Here is a 19735-nt window from a genome sequence, read left to right on the forward strand (position 1 = left end):
TATAGACAAATTTGATTCTGTCTGAAAACTGACTTCATATCCTTTGACCATTCATAAATTGGGGAATAACTTGTATTTTTATAAATTTGACTCAGTTCTCTCTATATTTGAAAAATGAGACTTTTATCAGAGATACTTGTAAAATTTTTTCTCAGTTTTATGCTTATAATTTTTGTTGCATTGGTTTTGTTTGTGCAAAAACTTTTTAATCTTATATAATCAAAATTATCTGTTTTATATTTTGTAATGCTCTTTATATCTTCTTTGGTTCTAATTTCTTCCCTTATTCATAAATCTGACAGATAAACTATTCCATGCTCTCTTAATTTGCTTATGGTATCACCCTTTATGTGTAAATCATGCACCCATTTTGAACTTATTTTGGTATGTGGTGTGAAATATTGGTCTATACATAATTTCTGGTATACTGTTTTCCAGTTTTCCCAGCAGTTTTTGTCAAATAATGAGTTTCTGTTCTAAAAGCTTAGATCTTTGGATTTATCATATACTAGGTTACTATGGACATTTATTGTAATATAATTTGTACCTAATCTGCTCTACTGATCCACCACTCTATTTATTAGCCAATACCAGATAGTTTTGATAATTATTGCTTTATCATATAGTTTGAGATTTGTTATGGCTAGACTACCTTCTTTTGCATTTTTTTTCACTGATTCCCTTGATATCTTTGAGCTTTAGTTCTTCCTGATGAAATTTTATTTTTTTTCTAGCTCTCTAAAATAATGTTTATATATATATATATTTGCCTTTTGGAGGGCAATTGGGATTAAGTAACTTGCCCAAGGTGACATGGCTAGTTTTTTGTGTGTGGGTGTCTGAGGCCAGAACTGAACTTGGGTCCTCCTGACTCTGGGATGGCGCTTTACTCACTGCACCACCTAGCCACCCCTAATGTTTTAATATTTTGATTGGCATGGCACTAAATAAATTTAGGTAGAGTTGTCATTTTTATTTTATTGAGTTGGCCTATCCATGAGCAATTAATATTTTCCCAGTTGTTTAGATCTGACTTTATTTATGTGAAAAGTGTTTTATAATTGTGTTTATATAGATCCTGGGTTTGTCTTTGCAGGTAGACTCCCAAGTATTTTATATTGTCTACAGTAATTTTCAACAGAATTTCTTTTTCTGTCTTTTGCTGCTGGACTTTGTTGGTAATATATAGAAATGCTAATGATTTAAACAGCATAGTTCTTTTTTTTTGTTTGTTTGTTTGTTTTTTAAGCAATCGGGGTTAAGTAACTTGCTCAAGGTTAAGTTATTTCTGGGTGTGGTGCTGAGTATCTGAGCCCGGATTTGATCCAGGTCATCCCGACACTGGAGCCGGTGATCTTACTCGCTGAGCCACCTGGCCGCCCCAGGAAAGAGCTGCTTCTTCATGTGAGACAGAGGTGAAGGAGATATTAAAAGAAGGCATCTGGGTGATGTGAGATAAGGAGGGAGGGAGAAGCAGGTGGTCTCAGCAAATGGCCTTAATTTTTTCTGTAAAATATGAAGCAAGGTTCTCAGCCAAGAGAGTTGGGGGAATGGGAGTCATGGGAGGTTTGAAGAGGGATGAAAAGGTTTGCAAGAATTGCTGTGGTAAATGGGATGGTGAATCAATTAAGTAAAAGGGTTGCCTTGCCCTAGTAAGAGCTCAGCTAAGGTTATGTAACATAAATATGTAATGGACCCAGTCAGCATGGTTTTGTGATTTTCTGCAGCTTTATTCAATGGCACATGTGTGTAGGAGAAAAGACAGTGGGTGGTATGAGTGATTCAAGGCTGAGGTTTGGACAAGATTGGCAGTAAAGATGAGGAAAGTATGAAGTTGAACAATGGTTCAACAAGGGGTCAAAATGGAGAAGGAAGAGAGTATAGCTAGTACAGGGGATGGACTGGAGATTATGGAGAGGAAGAAGAACAAAGTTTGGGTTTTAAGGCAGAGGGAGAGATAGAATGACAATGGATTATGATCAGATACTGGAATTTCAAAGTTCATGAACATAAAAATGGTGTATTTGTTAGTGCTGTCAATAGTTAGAGAAATGCAAGTTAAAGCAACTACAAGGTTCCAACTCATACTGATAATGCTGGCAAAGATGATGAAAGAAGAAAATGACAAATATTGGAGGGACTTTTTGAAAAGATATATTATTGATGGAGCTGTGAATTAGTCCAGCTATAGCAGAAAGCAATTTAGAACTATTCTTCCAAAGTTACTAACCTGTGCATCCCTTTTGACCCAGTTATACCACTATTAGGCTTTATTTAAACTTTTTTTTTTTTTCACTATTAGGCTTTTGCCCCAGTGAGAGCACAGAAAAAAAGGTAAAAGGCCTATTTGTATAAAAATATTTATAGCAGCTTTTTTTGTACTAGCTAAAAATTGGAAACTTTGGGAGTACCCACCCCTTGGGGAATGGTTAAACAAAGTATGGTACATGAATGTAATGGTGCAAATTATTGCACCATAAGAAATGATTAAATAGACAATTTCATAGGGAACTGATTATACTTCTGTGATCTGATGCAGAGTGAAATGAGCAGAAGTAGAGTACAATTTACATGATAATGTTATAAAGAAAAACAACTTTGAAAGACTTTATATAGAACTCTGGTCAATGAAATGACAAATCACATTTCCAGAGGACCTAAGATTGAAGCAAGCTTTTCACTTCTGGCCAGAGACATGATAGATTTTGAATCCAGATTTTTGAGACATACATTTTTTGGACATGGCCAATATGAGAATTTGTTTTGCCTCATTATACATATTTGTTATGATGTTTGGGAGGGAGAAAAACATGTTTGTTATAAGATAAAGCAAAACTTAAAAAAAAAAGATAGGCAAGAGCCCTGGCAATTGTGGAGGGCTTTAACTGCCCAACATGTGATTTTCTATTTCATCTTAGAGGCAATATGGAGGCACTGAAACTACCTAACCAAGAGAAATGGTTAGGTCTGTACATTAATAGTATCAATTCAGAAGCTGTGTTGATGATAGGTTCAGAGAGATGAGAGCCTGGATTCAGGGAGACCAATTAGGAGGCTACTGATGGTCTAAGCCAGAGGTGATGAGAAAGTGAACAAGGGTAGTTGTGGTAAGTGGAAAGAGGCAAATGGATATGAGAGATATTGTAGGGTTAAAATGGGGGAAAAAACAAACAAACTTGTGAGACGAGTGAGAATGCACAGCCAATAATCCTAAACTGTAAACCTGGTGGTGCCCTCAATAGAAATTAGGAGAAGGGGAAGGTTTAAGGGAAAAAAGATGAATTCACTTTTGGATGGTCCGTTTGAAATGCTTTTGGTACATCTAAGTGAAGATGTTTAGCAGGTAGTTAGAGATGCAGGCCAGGGATTTAAGAGATGGATGGGGCCTGGATATGTAGATGTGATAGTCACTTGAATAGAGATGATAGTTGAACCCATAGGAACTATCAAGAATAAGAGAGTGAACAGAGTTGGGGAGAGCCTTGAGGTATAACCACATGTCAGGGGTGAATCACAATCATGTAAAGGAAACTGAGGATGGAAGAGAAAACATCTAAAAGGAGGGGTCTGATTAACAGCGAAGTCAAGAAGTATGAGAACTGAGAAAAAGTAGATTTAGCGATACAGTTATCATGAGTGATCTTGAAGAGGGCATTTCCAGTTGAGTTCAGAAGTCAGATCACAAAAGGGTTGAAAAGTGAATGGAAAGGTGATAAAATAGAAGCAACAGACAGCTTTTTCTACGATGGGGTGCTTAACCTTTTTTGTATCATGAACCCCTTCTAAAAATGGGTCTTTAAATGCATAAGATAAAATATATAGGATTATAATTGAAACCAATTATAATGAAATAATTATCAAAATATTACTCTCTCTCTCTCTCTCTATATATATATATATATATATATATACCCACACCCACCCACCCCAATCCTTGTTTATGAGTTTTACATTCAAGGGGAGGAAACATATAGGATTATATTGAGGGAATTGATAGGATCAAGTAAATGTTTCTTAAAGATAGGAGAGATCTGGACATGTTTGTAGGAAGGTGTAGCAGCAAGCACCCCAAGCGTCCTCAGGGTTTGCTGCCACCACAGGTTCTTGGATCTGCTTTGATAAAGGAAAGCAACTCAAAATGGATTAACAAGCTTACTTTAATCAGTCAAACATATATCATTTACCTTGTTCAGGGGAAAAAGGTCAGCACCCCGAACTTCAGAATACACAGACAGAATTATCAAGACAGAAACAGATCAAGTAGACAGCTTTCCAAACTGTCCAGCCATTACATCCATACCAAATCAACATCTGGGTTTCAACATCTGGGTTTTTTCAAAGCCGGGGGGCTCAGGACAACACTTCCCAGAATCCATATCAAACCACAGAACACTTCTCAAAGTGAGCCCCCAAAACAAAGCTACACATCAAGGCTTATATAGCCTTCTCCTGGCTCAGAGAATGTAACAATCTTATTGACTCACTGGCCAATCAAGAAGTATCTACTGAAAAACAAGCCTCCCACCCCAGGCTCCAGGTGCACTTTAGCCTAGGGGCAGGGAAGATCTTCCAAATTTGCATTCCCATTACAGAAGGAGGGAAGAAACCAGTGGATAAAGAGAAATTGAGTCTCTAAGGAAGAGAAGCTTACCCTGCCATGACCTCTACTTTTGTACTTTTGCTTTACCCTCTTTCATCTCCTTCTATAGCTTGACTCTTCAATCATTCCCTCCTCTCTTCAATCTTGAGTTATCTGGAGTCAATACTTCCTTCCCATTGCCTACGAACATGAGCAGGTTATTGTATAATAACAGGTTATTATATCTCTTATCATTAAAAAACAAACCATCCTTCACTTGACCTTATCATTATTATTCTACCTTTAACCCTCCTTTCACAAAGTCCTAGAAAAAGTTTTTTACACTTGCTTTTCCTACTCCTTGTCTCTTATTCACTTTTAAATCTGGATTTTGACCCTACTACTCAATTAAAATTTTTCTCTCCAAGGTAAATTACCATCTTACTACTAATAAAATCCCATGACCTTTTTTCAAACCTCATTCCACTGACTCTACAGTTTCTGACAATGTGTATAACCATACCCTCCTGGGTCTTACCATCTCTGTGGCTCCTCCTTACCTCTGATTGCTTCTTCTGTCCCCTCCTTTGCTGGATTATCATCAGAAGAAAGGCCCTGGAAAGCGACTATGCCATCTCAGAATTTGCTGACAACAAATAGTGTTTATCATTGATGGGAAGCACAATGGTTGGAGCTTGTGAGCTTTAATATGAGGAAGACTTTAAACTTTGAAACTAGAAAACTAGAAACTTTTAAACTAGAAAAGGCATTTGAGCAGGCCTTGAAAGAAGCTAAGGAAACAGTGGTAGTGTAATTTCAACCCTGGAATGTTTACAGGTTCTTAAAAGGAGTATGGACTTTAGTTAGGTCAGAGCCAGATTATGGAAGACTTTAAATTTGCATTCTATACTAGAAGCTACAGGCCAGGGTTGGGGAACCTGCAGCCTAGAGGCCACAGGTGGCCCTCTAGGTCCTCAAGTGTAGCCCTTTGACCTAGTCCAAGTTTTACTTTTATTAAAGGATTTGTTCCGTGAAGTTTGGATTCAGTCAAAAGGCTATACCCATGGGCCTAGAAGGTCCCCTATGGCCTTGGGGCTGCAGTTCCCCCCACCTCCCATAGGCAGTAAGTGAATGGGCACTCTTGAGTACAGGTACCTCTCAAGTCTCCATCCTCTTCGCTCTCCCTATACACTCTGACAATTGAGTTAGTTCTTAGGGTTCCACGATCATTTCTATGCAGATTATGTGTGTATGTGTATGTATCTATACACACATACATGCATATCCATATATATCCTCTAGCCTAAAAGTTTCTTTCAGGGGTACCACTATAATTACAATCACTCAGGTTCACAATCATTCTTGGCAATTCTTCATTCTCACTGCCTCACTCTCATATTCAATGAATTACTAAGTCTTGACATTTCTATTTCTACGGCATCTTTCCCATCTGTTCTCCTATCTTCACTCATCTTTAACCATCCCAGTTATAGCTTCCAATCATTTCTCACTTGGAGTATTGAAATAACTTACTGGTGCCCTCACATCCATTCCATCCTCCACAAGCTGCCATAATGGTCTGCCTAAGGCATCACTCTCTTGACCAGAAACCTTCCAGTGACTCCTTAGTGTCTCTAGGGTATGCAAGAGCCAGTGTTTAGCATTTCATATCTTCCAGACTCACAGCTAATAATAATAACAGCTAGCATTTACATAGTGCTTTAAGGTTTACAAAGCACTTTCCATGTTAATTCATTTGATCCTCACAACAATCTTGTAAAGTAGGTGCTATTATTATCCCCATTTTACGGATAAGGAAACCAAGGCACAGAGAGGTTAGGTGACTTGCCCAGGGTTTGAGGTAAGATTCCAGGCCAGGTCTTGCTAAATATCAGTACTATCAATTGCATTTATTCCCTTTATGACCGGCTCTCCTTCACCTGCAACAACGTCCCATATCCTGCCCTCCTGCATTTATACACACTACATCTGTCATGTGTGGAATTGACTGCCTCCTCAACTCTACTTTCAGAAACTGGAAACTGGCCATTTTCCTCCTCAGTTTCAGCCTTCTCAATCTACTTCAATGCCGGCTACCTCAGCAAGCAGCAGGGTGCAGTGTAGGGGGAAGGGACAGAGGGAATCCTCAAAGGCTGATGGGGATTGTAGTCCAGGCATGTCTTATTTCCGTCCCGTAGCCCGCTTAACAAAAAGGACCAATCAGAAGGCCGGGGGAAATCTCGCAAGAAAGAGACGGCGCGTCTTGCACTAGCCCCGCTAGTCCAGCTTGGCTTTGGATGCGTTGGTGAGCTGGGGCCAGTCTGCTCGACCAGCCCTGGGAGAGGAAGGCGCCTGGACCCCTGCTGGGCCTTCGTGTTGCGCGCCAGAAAGTCGGCTCCTGCTGCCACTACTTTTGTGACCTTAGTAGGCAAGTCAATTCCCCCCAAAAGGCCTCGCCTGTGAGCGTCCTGCATCTCTTCTCCCGCTTCGTGTCTCGTGTGTGTGTGTGTGTGTGTGTGTGTGTGTGTGCGTGTGCGTGCGTGTGTGTGTGTTGAACATTTAAGCCCCTTCCCCCTGATCCCCCAGGGTACTCCTGAGGCCGTCCCCCCACCCCCGCCGCCCACCTCTCCCTTGTTTTTGCGTAGGTTTTCCGGGACCGAATAACCATAACCACGGAGCCAGCACTCACACCCTGCTGCAGCGATGAGCCCCGCCAGGCTGACCCCGAGCCAGCGGAGCCCCCGAGCCCTTCCGCGGAGCTGGGGGAAGAGCAGGGCCCTGGGACCCCTGCTTCTCTGGGACAGGACGGAGAAGCCCCCGTGGAGGAGGTGGTTACTGGAGGAGGGCAGGAACCGTCCCAAACTGAAAGCTCTCCCGAAGTTAATGAGACAGCTTCCCAACTTGCATCTAGGGAGCCGATGGAGGAAGTCTTGAAGGAGCCGGTCCCAGAATATGAGGGATACTAGTAAGTGACTTGGAGGACTAAGAGGAAGCAGCTTCTTTCGGGGAAGGCGTTTGAAGGGTCTGTTCCTCCCACCCCCACTTATTTAAGTTAGAAGTATTTTCCTTCCCCACCCAACTCCCCCCCCCCCCATCGTCCTCCCCAAGTCCCTATTTCCTTCAGGAAACCAAGCTAGTCTTCATCTTCCTTCCAGTTCCTGGAGCTACAATTTCTCCCAGCCACCTCGCCTCCTCAATGGCTCCTGGTCAGAGTTCAGTTTTCAACCTGAGAACTTCTTAAAAGGCTGTAAATGGTAAGGATAATTGGGGGAAAGGGAGTGAGTAGGGAAGAGAAGATATTTTAAGTGATTATTTAGATGGGGAGGGAGGATATTGGATGAGAAAGTACAAGATTGTATTGGCAGGGAGTTGTTGGATCTGGGCTAAGAGAGTTAATTAGTATTCTTTGAATTGAGTTGAAGTGGGTCTCTATTGCTCAGTTCTTTCCCAGGACCCAGTGCCTGCCATTTCCTTCAGGGACTCAGGAGTTCCTATCTCCCCATTCACTCAGCTACCAGGCATCCAGCCTAAATCTCCTCTGCCTCCAGGGCCCCAGATGGCTCCTGCCTCTTGACCAACAGTGCTGACAACACCTTGCGGATTTATAACCTACCACCAGAGCTGTATAATGAGGAGGAAGAGCTCAAGAATACAGAAATGGTGAGTGGAGGTACCTGCAACTTTCCTTCAGTCACCACTACAGAAGGTATACTGTTCTGTTATATCTTTTCCTCCAGGTTGCAAATAGTAGATTCTTTACACAAATCTGACCCACATCACATCTTTGCACAGAAACATTCATTGGACTCTGTTGCTTGTAGGATAAAATCTAACATTAGAACTTTCCACTATCAGGCCATAATTGATCTTTACAGACTTAATTCCTATTATTCCTTTTCTACAACCTGAACACAAAGTTCCAGCCAGACTGTACATTTCTGCTAGGACTGAAAAGCACTCCCACATTTTCCTTAGCTTCTCTCAAGGTCTGATAAAGTTCTCTAAGCCTTTCCTGATCCCACAGTTAAAATCTTTCTCATGTTATGTTGTATTATTTTCCCTTTGTACTGTGTCCTTTCCTCCTAGTAGAGTATAAGCTTCTTGAGAGCAAGGGAGGATATTTTTTCTTTGTATTCATTTGACTCAAATGATGAGTCAGGCAGGGTCCCAGGTATTGATAATGGAATAAGAAAAATAAAACTGTCTCTGTCCTTTCCAAGGACCTTTCTGTTTTCTTGGGGGAACATACATAGAAAATTTATATGTATATATGCACACATATGCATATACACATGTATATGTATGTATGTAAACTAACGTTTTCAGGCATTGGGGGTAAAAGTAGTCTTCCTTTGAAGGAGATGGTTTTTGAGCCAGGGATTTATTTTCATTGGTGTTAACACTGTCTTCCTAGTTCCCAAGGTTCAAAATTTCAGAATCATTAAGCTCCCTCCTAAACACAGTGTCTCTTCTGGCTGGGATGCTTTATCTTCGTTCCTAGGGTCTGTCCCTTTCTGGAGCTGGAACTTGACTCTAGCCAGGGCTAGCACTCTCTTGAGTTCACAGCTGGTTTCTCTTTTTTGCTTTGAGATCTGGGTAAGTCATACTTAATTCATAAAGTTAGTTCTGGATATTGAGTAACCACTTTTTCTGAATCAGGGTCTGGAGTATGTTTCTTGTCATCTCAACTCTGCATCAAACTCTTGAACTGATTTTCTATCTGTTGCATGTCCCTCTGGACAAATAGTTCTATTACTATGACCTGTTGGAGTAAGGGAGAAAGTCTCTTCTTCTCCTAAGAGGTTAATATCTAGATTCTCCCTTGATTGCTAGTTCCTGGCCTTGACTGGTGATTGTCTCCAGGGCTTAGCTATTTAAAGACCTTCGGGTATGGCTAGTTTTCAGATCAGTGGAATTACCCCTTCTGATTTAGAGAGGTGTTCATACTTCACAGAGGAGTGAGTATTAACACCTTATTCCCACTTCATGTTTCCACATCTGTGAACTCCATCAATTGAATTAGGATTGAGGGGAACACATCCATCTTCCCCTGTCTACTTATGGTTCAACTAATTACCAAGTATTATTGATTTTATTTTCCTAATATTCTTATGTCTTTCTTCCTTTACACTTTCATTCTGGTTCAGGACTTGATCAGCTCTAGCTTGGACTATTGTAATAGCCCTCTTACTAGTCTTGCTTCCATTCTTTATCCAAGTTAATTAATCCTTCACCCAGTTGCTGACAGTCTTTTGGAGTGTGGGGTTGTGATTGCAGTTCCTGTCAAGTGAACATGAGAACAACCACACTAACCCCCACCCTTCTCTGATATTGACTCCTAATCTTCAGAGGCAGTCTAGTGGGTGTGCTCTGGTATTTTCATTAAATAACCAAAATTACAGAAATTTTCTTCAGTTGGCTTCTCTTCTACCCTGGAGCCAAACTAGAGAAATCTCTTCTCCCATGGGATAATTTTCCATTTCTCAGTCTTGAATTGTGAACTGTGAACTGTGAAGCCTTTACAAAAATCACTGTTAATGGTCATGTAATTTATTAGCTATATCAAGTAACTTAAAAATGCAGATAAATATCAAACGAGTCACTCCTCTCTCCCTTCCTATAGCCTCTTCTTACATGGTGGTATTATGGAAGGTTTTTGAAAAAAGGGATGGAAATTTAAACTGCGTAGAAATTTCCTAAGCACTGTACTCTTGAAAAACAGAAAAAAAGCTACTGTCCTAACATTGGTTTGGTCTGGTATCATCTCAAGTCCACTCTTGCCATGTGATCAGCTTCCTCTTCTTGCTCTCTTCTCTAGGCATACCATTCCTTATGCCTAGAGCCAGCCCTTCACATCTGCACCAAAAGGGAGACGGGATAGCTTAGGTTTCAGTTATTTTCTCTCCCTTAATCCATCAATTAAAATTTTTAATTTTCCATCCTCACATTTCTTAGAACTCTTTATCTTGTTCTCTGCCTTTATCATAGTCTTCCCTCCATTATATTTAAGGTATTTCTTTTCTGTTAGGAGAAAATAAACTTCTTAGGGACAGGAACTATATTGTTTTTCAAATTGGTGCCCTTGTAGCATGGAGTTTTGCATGTAGTAGGTGCTTAATGGTTATGAATAGAGTTTGGGGAAGATTAATGGATTATGTAGAAGGGAGGCTATTTAGGAAACTAACTTAGTATAATTGAGCAGTGAGGTTATTGAGGCCTGTGTTGTAGGGCAGTAGGAAGGATTGGATGTGATCCAAAAATAGAATCAAAGATGATGATGATGTGGTTTTCAAACCAGGCTTGACTGGGAAAAAGAGATTTTTTTTTTTATTCTCCACCTGCTCCCAACTTTACTGGATTAGTACACTTAATTCCTTCCTCCCCCGCATGCTCAAGAAGAAATATTTCTTCCTCCCTGGTTGGTTCAATGACTCCTTCATACATCTTAGCCGAAGGCAGTGGTCTGGTGTCCAATAGAGAAATACTACAAGTATTAATATGTATTCTTGTGTTCTCCAGTTTGATGCTATCTATGAGATAGGTGCTACTATCATCTTCAAGACACAGGTGTACCCATTCTCTCTTGTCCAGGTCCCAGTTCTGCGCATGGTGGAAGGTGACACTCTCTATGATTACTGTTGGTATTCTCAGATGAACTCAGACCAACCAGACACCTGCTTGTAAGTCTTGACATTTGATCATCTTTAATTTGATGGGGATAGACTCAGTGTCTTATGATATTTCAAGAGAATATCTTAGGAGAGTGGAGAGAAGGTAGAGTGCAGTCAGGCATCCACGGAGAAGAGGAAGGTCCTGTCCATCTTTCAGAGGGGAGCTGAGAGGCCCAGTTTGTTTTCTCCTTGTACTTTCTGTAGTAACTTTTCCTCAGTGTCCCTGTTTTCTTAACAGTGTGGCCAGTAGCAGCCGTGAGAACCCTATTCACATTTGGGATGCCTTCACTGGGCAGCTTCGGGCTTCCTTTCGGGCCTACAACCACCTGGTATGAACACTTCTTTTTCTTCCCCTGGGATCCATCCAGACCCCAAGCTTCCCTCTCTTTCACCGCCCTTCGAGATCTGGGTGTCTAGCATTTCAGTTTTCAGTGATCTTCTTCTTTCTTCCTTCTTCACTTCAGGATGAATTGACTGCTGCCCATTCTCTCTGCTTCTCTCCAGATGGCTTGAAGCTCTATTGTGGCTTCAACAGAACTGTACGGATCTTTTCCACATCCCGACCTGGGAGACACTTTGAAACAAGACCCACCTTTGGTGAGGATCAAGAGAGCTTAGCTGTCAGTTCTCAACAGTGTCCCCAAGCCCCCCACCCAGAGAGGATTTTAATGAAGTTTTCTCAGGAAACTTCCTCCTAAAACTCAATTTCCTTTTCCCATGGGAATTCTCATCTCTATATCCTGGGTAGGGAAGGCTCTCTAGGTCCTTGGGTGTGGCCTTTTGACTGAGTCCAAATTTTATGGGACATATCCTTTTATTAAGGAGATTTGTTCTGTGAAGCTTGGATTCAAAGGGCAGTACTTGAGGGCCTTGAGGCTGCAGGTTTCCCGCCCCTGTTCTAAACCATGTGCAGCCTGGCTTCTGGCCTCATCACTCATCACATTAGGCAGCAGTGGATACAGTGCTGAGTCTGGAACCAGGAATACTTGTATTTGAATCCTTTCCCATACACTTACACTTAGTAGCTATGTGATGCTCGTCCAAGTCACTTAACCTCAGCTTCAGTTTCCTCATGTACAAAATGTGGACAATAATAGCACCTACCTCACAGGTAGCATCAAGCTGGAGAACACAAAGTGCTTTTGCAAATATTAAATAAACCCTGGTTATCATCACTTGATTGAGAGTACTCTCTCTAAAGTTACTGGTAGTTTTAGTTGCCAGATCTAATGGCCTTTTCTCAACCCTCTAGGTTCAGATGTAAACTCTTCTGTCTGACATTTAAAGCTCTTCACAGCCTGGCCCCTTCCCGGTCTTCTCCCATATTATTTCTTCACATTTGCTCTATGGTCAAGCTAGGTTGGCCTAGATGCTGCTCCTCACCCATGATGCTCCATCTCCCGTCTTTTTGCCTTTAAATGTACTGGTTGTCCTCTATGCCTGGAACGATTTCCTCCCTTCTGCTTTCTGGAATCCCTGGCTTCCTTCAAGACCCAGCTCTAGTGCTGCCTTCTGGAGGCTGTCCTCCCTCTCCCTTCCAGCTGCTAGTGCTTTCTCCTCTCAGGCTGCCTTTTACAGCCTGCTTTTTATGTGTCTTATATATACACCTATATAATATACATATACATATTATACACACACACACACACATATAATATGTATATGTATACACACACATATACACACACATTAGATCCCTTGTTAGAATACAGACACCTTGAGGGCAGGAACTGTTTCGATTTTAAATTTGTATCCCCAGTGCCTAATTAGCATAATGCCTGGAACATAGTCAGCACTTAATAATTACTTAGTGATTGATAGATTCTTGGGTTCCCTGAAGAGAAACTGGGGATGGGGGAGAAAAGTCCAGTTCTTGAGTAACCTTAGAAGGGAATTAGAGGAATTTGAAGGGGTAGCTGTGCCTTTGTCTTCATCTTACCCTCCTTCACTCTTTCCCACACTAGCCAAAAAACAGGGCCAGAGTGGGATTATTTCATGCATCGCATTCAGCCCAACCCAGCCTCTCTATGCCTGTGGCTCCTATGGCTGCTCCCTTGGTCTGTATTCCCAGGATGATGGCTCTGCTCTTGCTCTGTTTGCGGGGCATCATGGAGGCATCACCCACCTTTGCTTCCATCCTGATGGCAACCGTCTCTTCTCAGGGGCCCGAAAGGTGGGAGTTAGATGCTTGGGGATAGGGTCGGTGGGCAGTTGCACAGACATGAGTCATTCCATTTCACTGGGAGGGAAAGTAATATTGATTGCTAAGGGATGGATGGGTTGGAGACCTGGGCTGTGAGGGGAGTAGGTGTGGGGGTTTGAATTTACTGAATGGCTTAGCTTCACCCCTAGGATGCTGAGCTCCTGTGTTGGGATCTCCGGCAGCCGGGCCATTTACTTTTGTCTTTGAACCGAGAAGTCTCTACTAATCAGCGGATCTACTTTGACCTGGACCCGTGAGTAGCCATAGTCTTCTACCTTTTCCAAGAAGCTAAAGAGCCCTTTTCCCCATCCAGAGGGAAACCAGTGTGGATCCCCTTGGGTGGGTGGCACCTGGGAAGAACCCAGTCAGATGGGTATGAGTACTTATGAAGTCCAGTGTGATTCTACCCTTTTCTTCAGGACAGGACAGTTCCTAGCAAGCGGCAGCACTGATGGAGTTGTGTCAGTGTGGGATACCAGTAGGGCTGGGCTAAACCAGCAGGAACCGCTGATGAGTTTTCTACCTCAGAAGGACTGCACCAATGGCATTAGGTAGGAGGCCTAGATGTCCTGAGGAATTTGGAGCCAGTCAATTCTGCACTTTTTTTTTTTTCCTTTTGGAGGGCAATTGGGGTTAAGTAACTTGCCCAAGGTTACATGGCTAGTTTTTTGTGTGGGTGTTAAAGGTCTGAGGCCAGAACCAAACTCTGGTCCTCCTGACTCCGGGGCCAGCGCTTTACTCACTGTGCCATCTAGCCATCCCAATTATGCACTTATTACATGTGAGACACTCTGCGGAGTGCTCTTATAGTCTAATGGGAGATAGAACATGAAAGCAGCCATATACAAACAAATTATCCATAGGATGGACTGGAAACAATCAACAAAGACAAGACACTAGCATTAATGAGGATTAAGAAGGACTTTATATGAAAGGTGGGTTTTTAGCTGGGACTTGAAGCCAGGAGGCAGAGTTGAAGAGGGAAATCATTCCCAGGCATAAGGGACAGCTAGTGAAAATGCCCAGAGTCAGGGGATAGACTGTAGCAAGGAGGCCAGTGTCACTGAATTGCATTGGGGCAGTAAGATGTAAGAAGATTGGAAAGGTAGGAGCAATCCAGGTTGCAAAATCCTCAGGCTTTGAATGATCCTAAAGGTGACAGGGAATGGGGAAGAGTGATATGGTTATATCAGTGTTACATCTGTGCTTTAGGAAGTTGAATTTGATGGTTAAGAGAGACTTGAGGCAGGCAGACCAACCAGCAGGCTATTAAAATAGTCCTGGTATGATGAGTGACTGAAGCAAGGTGGTGGCAATGTCAGGAGAAGGGGGGCTTATATGAAAGATGCTACAATGGTGAAATCAATAAGACTTGACAACAGATTTGATATAGGGAGTAAGAGGTGAATGAAGAGTGGAAGAGGATACTCCTCAGTTGTGAGCCTTGGGTGACTGGATGGAAAATAGGGAGGGAGGAAGGTTTGGGGGTAAAGATTTTTGGAGGTAGATACTTTGGGAGAGAAGCAGCTAGAGTGGTACCGAAGAATACCAGGCTGGGACTAACATCCCTCTTTCCCTTCCCTCTTCCGGTCCTTCCTGAACAGTCTACACCCAAGCATGCCTCTGCTGGCCACAGCCTCTGGCCAACGTGTTTTCCCTGAGCCGACAAACAGTGAAGATGAAGAGGGACAGGCGGATGGGGTTCCCCTGCTCTCTCTGAGCCATGCCCGTCCTGACTTTCGCCTCCAGCTGTGGTGGTGTGGGGGTACTTCAGATATAGAAACCCCTGACTGCAAAGAAATGGGGAAAGAAGAGGGTTCTGGGGAGGGAGAATGTGGGGTTGTATAAAAGGTTTTTTGAGATAGTACACTGAGTGCTGTGTTGTTTTTGGGAGGAGGGTGCCTGGTTTTCCTCCTGAATCTAGTATGATCTGTCACTTTGTGCCTGGACCTGGGAAGGATGAGGGATGGGAGCCAATCCACAGCGGAGCTCAGTGTGAGGTCACTGTTAAGTGTGGGTGGGGTTTCCAGTCATTGTTCCCATAGTTGCCTGGCAACCTGGTAAACTGAAGGGGGTGTGTCTTCAGGTTTTGCTCCCTAGCATTGTGTGTATGATGTGTATGTCTGCTATGTTACTCCACAGGGGTCTGTTCGAGTATGATTGAATTGATGCGGCAGGTCTCTGTGATTGTGTATGTGATTTGTCTTAATTCGGGGGGGGAGAGAGGCATGTGTATGTTTCAGGGTATGAGATTATTGATGAATCTCATACACTGAATACCATTAATCATTCTTTCAAGCACTAAGTTGGGCTTCACTCCCTGTCTTTTTTAGAGGGGTGGGAGGGAGAGCAAGTTGTTCCCCCTCCCCCACTTTGGGTCCCTACCTACCATAGTCCTACAGTTATAGAGAGGTTGTGGAAAACTAGAGGTGACAGACAAATAATGGAAGTAGGATTAATAGTCACACAATACACAGAGCTTGTACAAGTACCTAATTCATTAATCCAATAATTGGGTCCTGTCAGTCCTGTGAGGTGCATTCTTCCACACATGGAAGAAAGAAGGTTGGAGAGGTCTCCATTTACTTCTCTATGTTGGGAGTCTCTCTCCTTCCCCCTCCAATTTGTTTCCCTTTTCCATAAACTCTTAAATTGAGGACTCAAGCATTTCAGACCCTTTGGGAGGGACAGAGGAAGGCTTATTTCTTCCCAGTAAGATTTCCTAGTCTAGTGGGAGATAGTAACCCAAACTGGATAGAAAGACAAGGGTAAACTGCATTGGCGCTAAAATGGGGGCAGGGAGAGGACCCTATCCTGGCTACTCCTCACCTTCCTGTTAGACTTGTTTCATCTACTGAGCTCATTTCCAACGTACTTCCAGGTTTCATTTGTAGCTGGTTGGGCTCTTGAAATCATTTGGGTCCTATCCCTCCTCTTCCCCTCCCCACTAGTACAAGGCCCTTAGATGTACAATCTCTTAGAGGAAATGTCTTAGGCTTCCTCAGATTTTATACATAGAAAGGAAAGGTTTTCCCTTTACCCTCCCTCCTCTACTGTCTCAAGTCTTTACCCTCCAGCCGCACAGAAAATGATAACTGAGACAACTATTGTGATTATAAAAATCATTTGCTCCTCCTTACAATAACCCTGGGAGGTAGGTAGGGCTAGTATAATCCTATTTTATGGGTGAAGAAAAGAAACTTAGGTCAAATCACTTGACTAAGATCCCACAGCTAGGAAGTGACTATTGTAAAGGATAGTGCACCCTTCAGGGTGAAGTGTTCTACAGCAGGATTAGAACCCACATCTTCTGGTCCAGCCTTCATTCTCCCCCACAACAGTGGCCTTTCCCCCCCTGGAAGCCTCTAAACTTGAAGGCAATAAACTGCCATGGTTTTCCCTGCATCAAATTAATTTTCTTTTGCCATTTTCCCTGCCTTCACATTTCCTTCCCCAGCTAGGGAAAGGTCCTTTTCTGGGTTTCAGATTCTGTTCTCTCCTCTCACATTTCACTCTTAAATGATAACAAAAAAACTGGGACTGACTATACACTAGTGAAGCTGTGATTGTTGGGTTTGGGGGAAGTGGGGAAGATGCTGCAGGACTGAAGGCAGTTTAGTTCTCAGGGTAGGGAGAGCTGGTCTCCAGCTAAGAACCAGGTTCTTTTAAAACCAGCAGAAGGAAGCTGCAAGGTCCAGGTAGCTGAGGGTGAGAGGAGACAGAGACAGAGACAGAGAAGGAAAAAGAAAAGTCGACTTAGAGAAACAAAGAGAGAGCAAGAAAGAGTTGGGCGGGGTTGAAGGCAGCACTGGTGGGAGGTGTGGGTGTTGTGGTAGGGAGTGGGGTGTGGGATCCTGCCTCCTCTAACTCCAGATCCAGTTTTTCCCTTCATCCCTCCCTCTCCCCGCCTCTCCTTTAACTCCCCCATCCTGAGCTCTGGACTCTAGTCTCCTCCCCTAGCCTGCTGCCCTCAGTCCCCAGCTAGGCTAGGGCTCCAGCTCCATTCCCAGCTTTGGCTCTTCCTCCCTCCGGCACCCCCATGCCTTCCCTGCCTGGCCCCCCACTCCCTCAGCCTCCCCCAGCCCCTCACTAGGCCCCCTCAAAAATCCCGGGGTGCTGAAGTGTGGGCAGGGGTGTGTATGTGTGTGTGTGTGTGTGTCTATGTGTGTGTGCATGTGTGTGTAGAATCTGCAGGCAGATTGGGGGGGGCACCCTGGAATCTCGTGGGGTTGAGCATTGTAAGGAAGAGGTTTGGAGAAGAGTAGGGTAGGCAAGTCAGGGGGGAAATTGGAGGTGGGGCGAGCAATCAAAGGGAAACTAGGAAGCTGAGCAGTATAGGTCAGAGACTGGAAGGAGGGGGGTTGTGAGACCCCTGTGGGGTGGCCCAGGCTGTGTGTGGCTTTGGGGGAAGTTGGTGCCTCCACCCCCCCAGGCCTTGGCAGGGGGGGTAATGGGGGCCCTCCATCCTGGGCTGGGGGGCGTGAGAGTCGGGGGGCTGCTGCTGGGCCTCTTGGGGCTGGTGTCGGGGCTTAGCCTGGAACCTGTCTACTGGAACTCGGCGAATAAGAGGTGAGCTGGATGGGGAGGATTTGGGGGGCTAGGTAACCACTGCCACCACTACTACAGCTGAGAAGTAGTCATTGAGAAGATTATGGACTTTGGGAGAGCTAGACATCTGTGTGAGAGATGTTGGGCCAGATAAGAGGACAGAGTTCTGTGGTCCCCAGTGTAATTAGAAAGATGCCATTTGAAAGCTGAGAAACCAGAGGTTTGAGCCCCAAACAAGAGATGTAGGTGTAGGTGATCCGAGATCTGAGGTATAGGTAGAGGAGAAAAGAAGGAGTGGGCTGTCCAAAGTTTAGAAGATCCCATAGAGGAGAGGTGGATAAAGTTCAGGGGGGAGGGGAGATGCACTGGGCTTAGGTAGGAACAAGCTGGGGTGTCTGGATTTGTAACTGACTTGTTTAAGAGGGCTGGGGTGGGCTAAAGAGTATCTGGTCCATTCATTTGTTAGATAATAGAGTAATATGTGGAGCCTCAGGATCTTAGGGAGGGTGCCTTTCCTCTGTAGGCAGCATGGTTGGATAAAAGGTAGAGTGTAAAGCTCAGTCTAGTGGGTCAATCTCTATCAGTTATCCTTTATTACCTTTCTCCATGTGACTCTGTCCTCTCTCTCTGGCCTCCCTGCCTTGTGGATCTATTAATGATGGGAAGCCTTACCCCACCCCAAGGTCTTCCTCCTCCCCTCTTTGGGTAGGCTTAGCCACATCCCTCTTGGATTATTAGCTGGGACATCCTACTGCTTCTCCTTGTTTTATCAAGAGAACAGTCTAAGGGTCAGAGGGGACCTCAAGGAAAACAGGACAGACAGGTCATTCATCCCTTTGCCTCCGTTCAGGACTGTTCCTCCCCTAGCCAAGAATTGTTTTGAAAACCACCTCTTTCCCCAGCTGCCAAGTTAGAGCCTTCTTCATCATACTCCTCCATGGGCTTACTACTGTACCCTATCCTCCTTAGACTCCTTTGGGTATAATTTCAGTGCTTCCCTGCTCAGCTCTATTCCATCAATCACCGGAGGAACTAAATAAAGGGGGCTAGGACCTCACCATAGGGAGACAGGAACTCCTCCAGCTCTACTTCTATTTCTCCTTCCAGTGTATGGAAGAGGATGAGCAGCACAGTTAACTTCATGGACTACTGCAAGTAGCTACCCTCTGTTCCTAACTACACACCTGCTATAGCATAGAGCAGGAAGTATGTAGATCAGAATTGCAGGGCTTGCTGACAAGGAGAGTCAGAGAGTTCTGTGGGTCTCCTTCCTGGGGAATTGGCCAGTCAAGAGAAGGCAGAGGAAGAGAGAATCTCCATGACCCTGGAAGGATCAGTATTTAACATCTTGTTACTATTGATGCGAGAGAATATGGATAGGAAGAGATGGTTTAGTTTGTGATGGGAGTAGGGACTGGAGGATCATATGCCTGGATATATGAGGGCAGTATTGAAGTGAGTCATGAATCTCATTCTAGGGCCAGTATTATTTTCCCCAGCAGGGAGGTGGCTGCTAAAGCTTTAGAGTTATTTTTCTCAAGGAAATTAAAGTCTGGGATGAGAGGGGACAGAAACTAGGGAATGAACCTAGGCATTCAAGTCCCCAGCTCTGGTTCTCATTAGGGGCCCAGGTCTCTAGCCCTAAACTGGTCCCATCTTCAGTGCTTTATTTCTTCTGATCACATTGCCATGGCAACCACTATGATATCACTGGGCTGGCATTGAAAGGAAGAA

The 19735-nt window shown here is 43.7% G+C and overlaps 2 protein-coding genes across 4 annotated transcripts in view; both read left to right on the forward strand.

Annotated features, from left to right (window-relative positions):
- Positions 1 to 6800: 6800 nt before the first annotated feature.
- On the forward strand, positions 6801 to 15320 carry WRAP53 (WD repeat containing antisense to TP53). Of its 2 annotated transcripts, none has more exons than XM_069104063.1 (11): positions 6801 to 7007; positions 7225 to 7544; positions 7735 to 7833; positions 8128 to 8239; positions 11171 to 11259; positions 11489 to 11579; positions 11715 to 11847; positions 13215 to 13423; positions 13603 to 13706; positions 13873 to 14004; positions 15058 to 15320. In XM_069104063.1, the coding sequence occupies exons 2-11, from the start codon at positions 7498 to 7500 to the stop codon at positions 15299 to 15301; spliced, it is 1260 nt and encodes a 419-aa protein (XP_068960164.1). In that variant the 5' UTR covers positions 6801 to 7007; positions 7225 to 7497; the 3' UTR covers positions 15302 to 15320. The 2 variants fall into 2 exon arrangements, with proteins under 2 accessions (XP_068960164.1, XP_068960165.1); XM_069104064.1 differs by having other exon boundaries at positions 6891 to 7038.
- Positions 15321 to 17407: 2087 nt separating this feature from the next.
- The window catches only part of EFNB3 (ephrin B3), a 5734-nt gene continuing 3406 nt past the window's right edge, over positions 17408 to 19735 (forward strand). The window contains exon 1 of one of the 2 annotated variants that reach the window (XM_069104066.1): positions 17408 to 18022. In XM_069104066.1, the coding sequence (XP_068960167.1) occupies positions 17904 to 18022 (119 nt within the window). In that variant the 5' untranslated portion in view covers positions 17408 to 17903. The remainder of the gene's footprint in view (positions 18023 to 19735) is intronic. The other variant, XM_069104065.1, reaches the window with a different exon arrangement.

The sequence above is a fragment of the Petaurus breviceps genome, unplaced genomic scaffold (assembly GCF_028583685.1).
Source record: "Petaurus breviceps papuanus isolate PSGF00001 unplaced genomic scaffold, PetGlider_PUasm1.0 673, whole genome shotgun sequence".
Lineage (NCBI taxonomy): Eukaryota > Metazoa > Chordata > Mammalia > Diprotodontia > Petauridae > Petaurus > Petaurus breviceps.

Coding starts and splice junctions, on each gene's coding strand:
- WRAP53 (XM_069104063.1), top strand. CDS start 7,498: ATGGAGGAAGTCTTGAAGGAGCCGGTCCCAGAATATGAGGGATACTA. Junction 13,424..13,602: donor TCTTCTCAGGGGCCCGAAAG/GTGGGAGTTAGA, acceptor CTTCACCCCTAG/GATGCTGAGCTCCTGTGTTG. Junction 13,707..13,872: donor ATCTACTTTGACCTGGACCC/GTGAGTAGCCAT, acceptor CCTTTTCTTCAG/GACAGGACAGTTCCTAGCAA.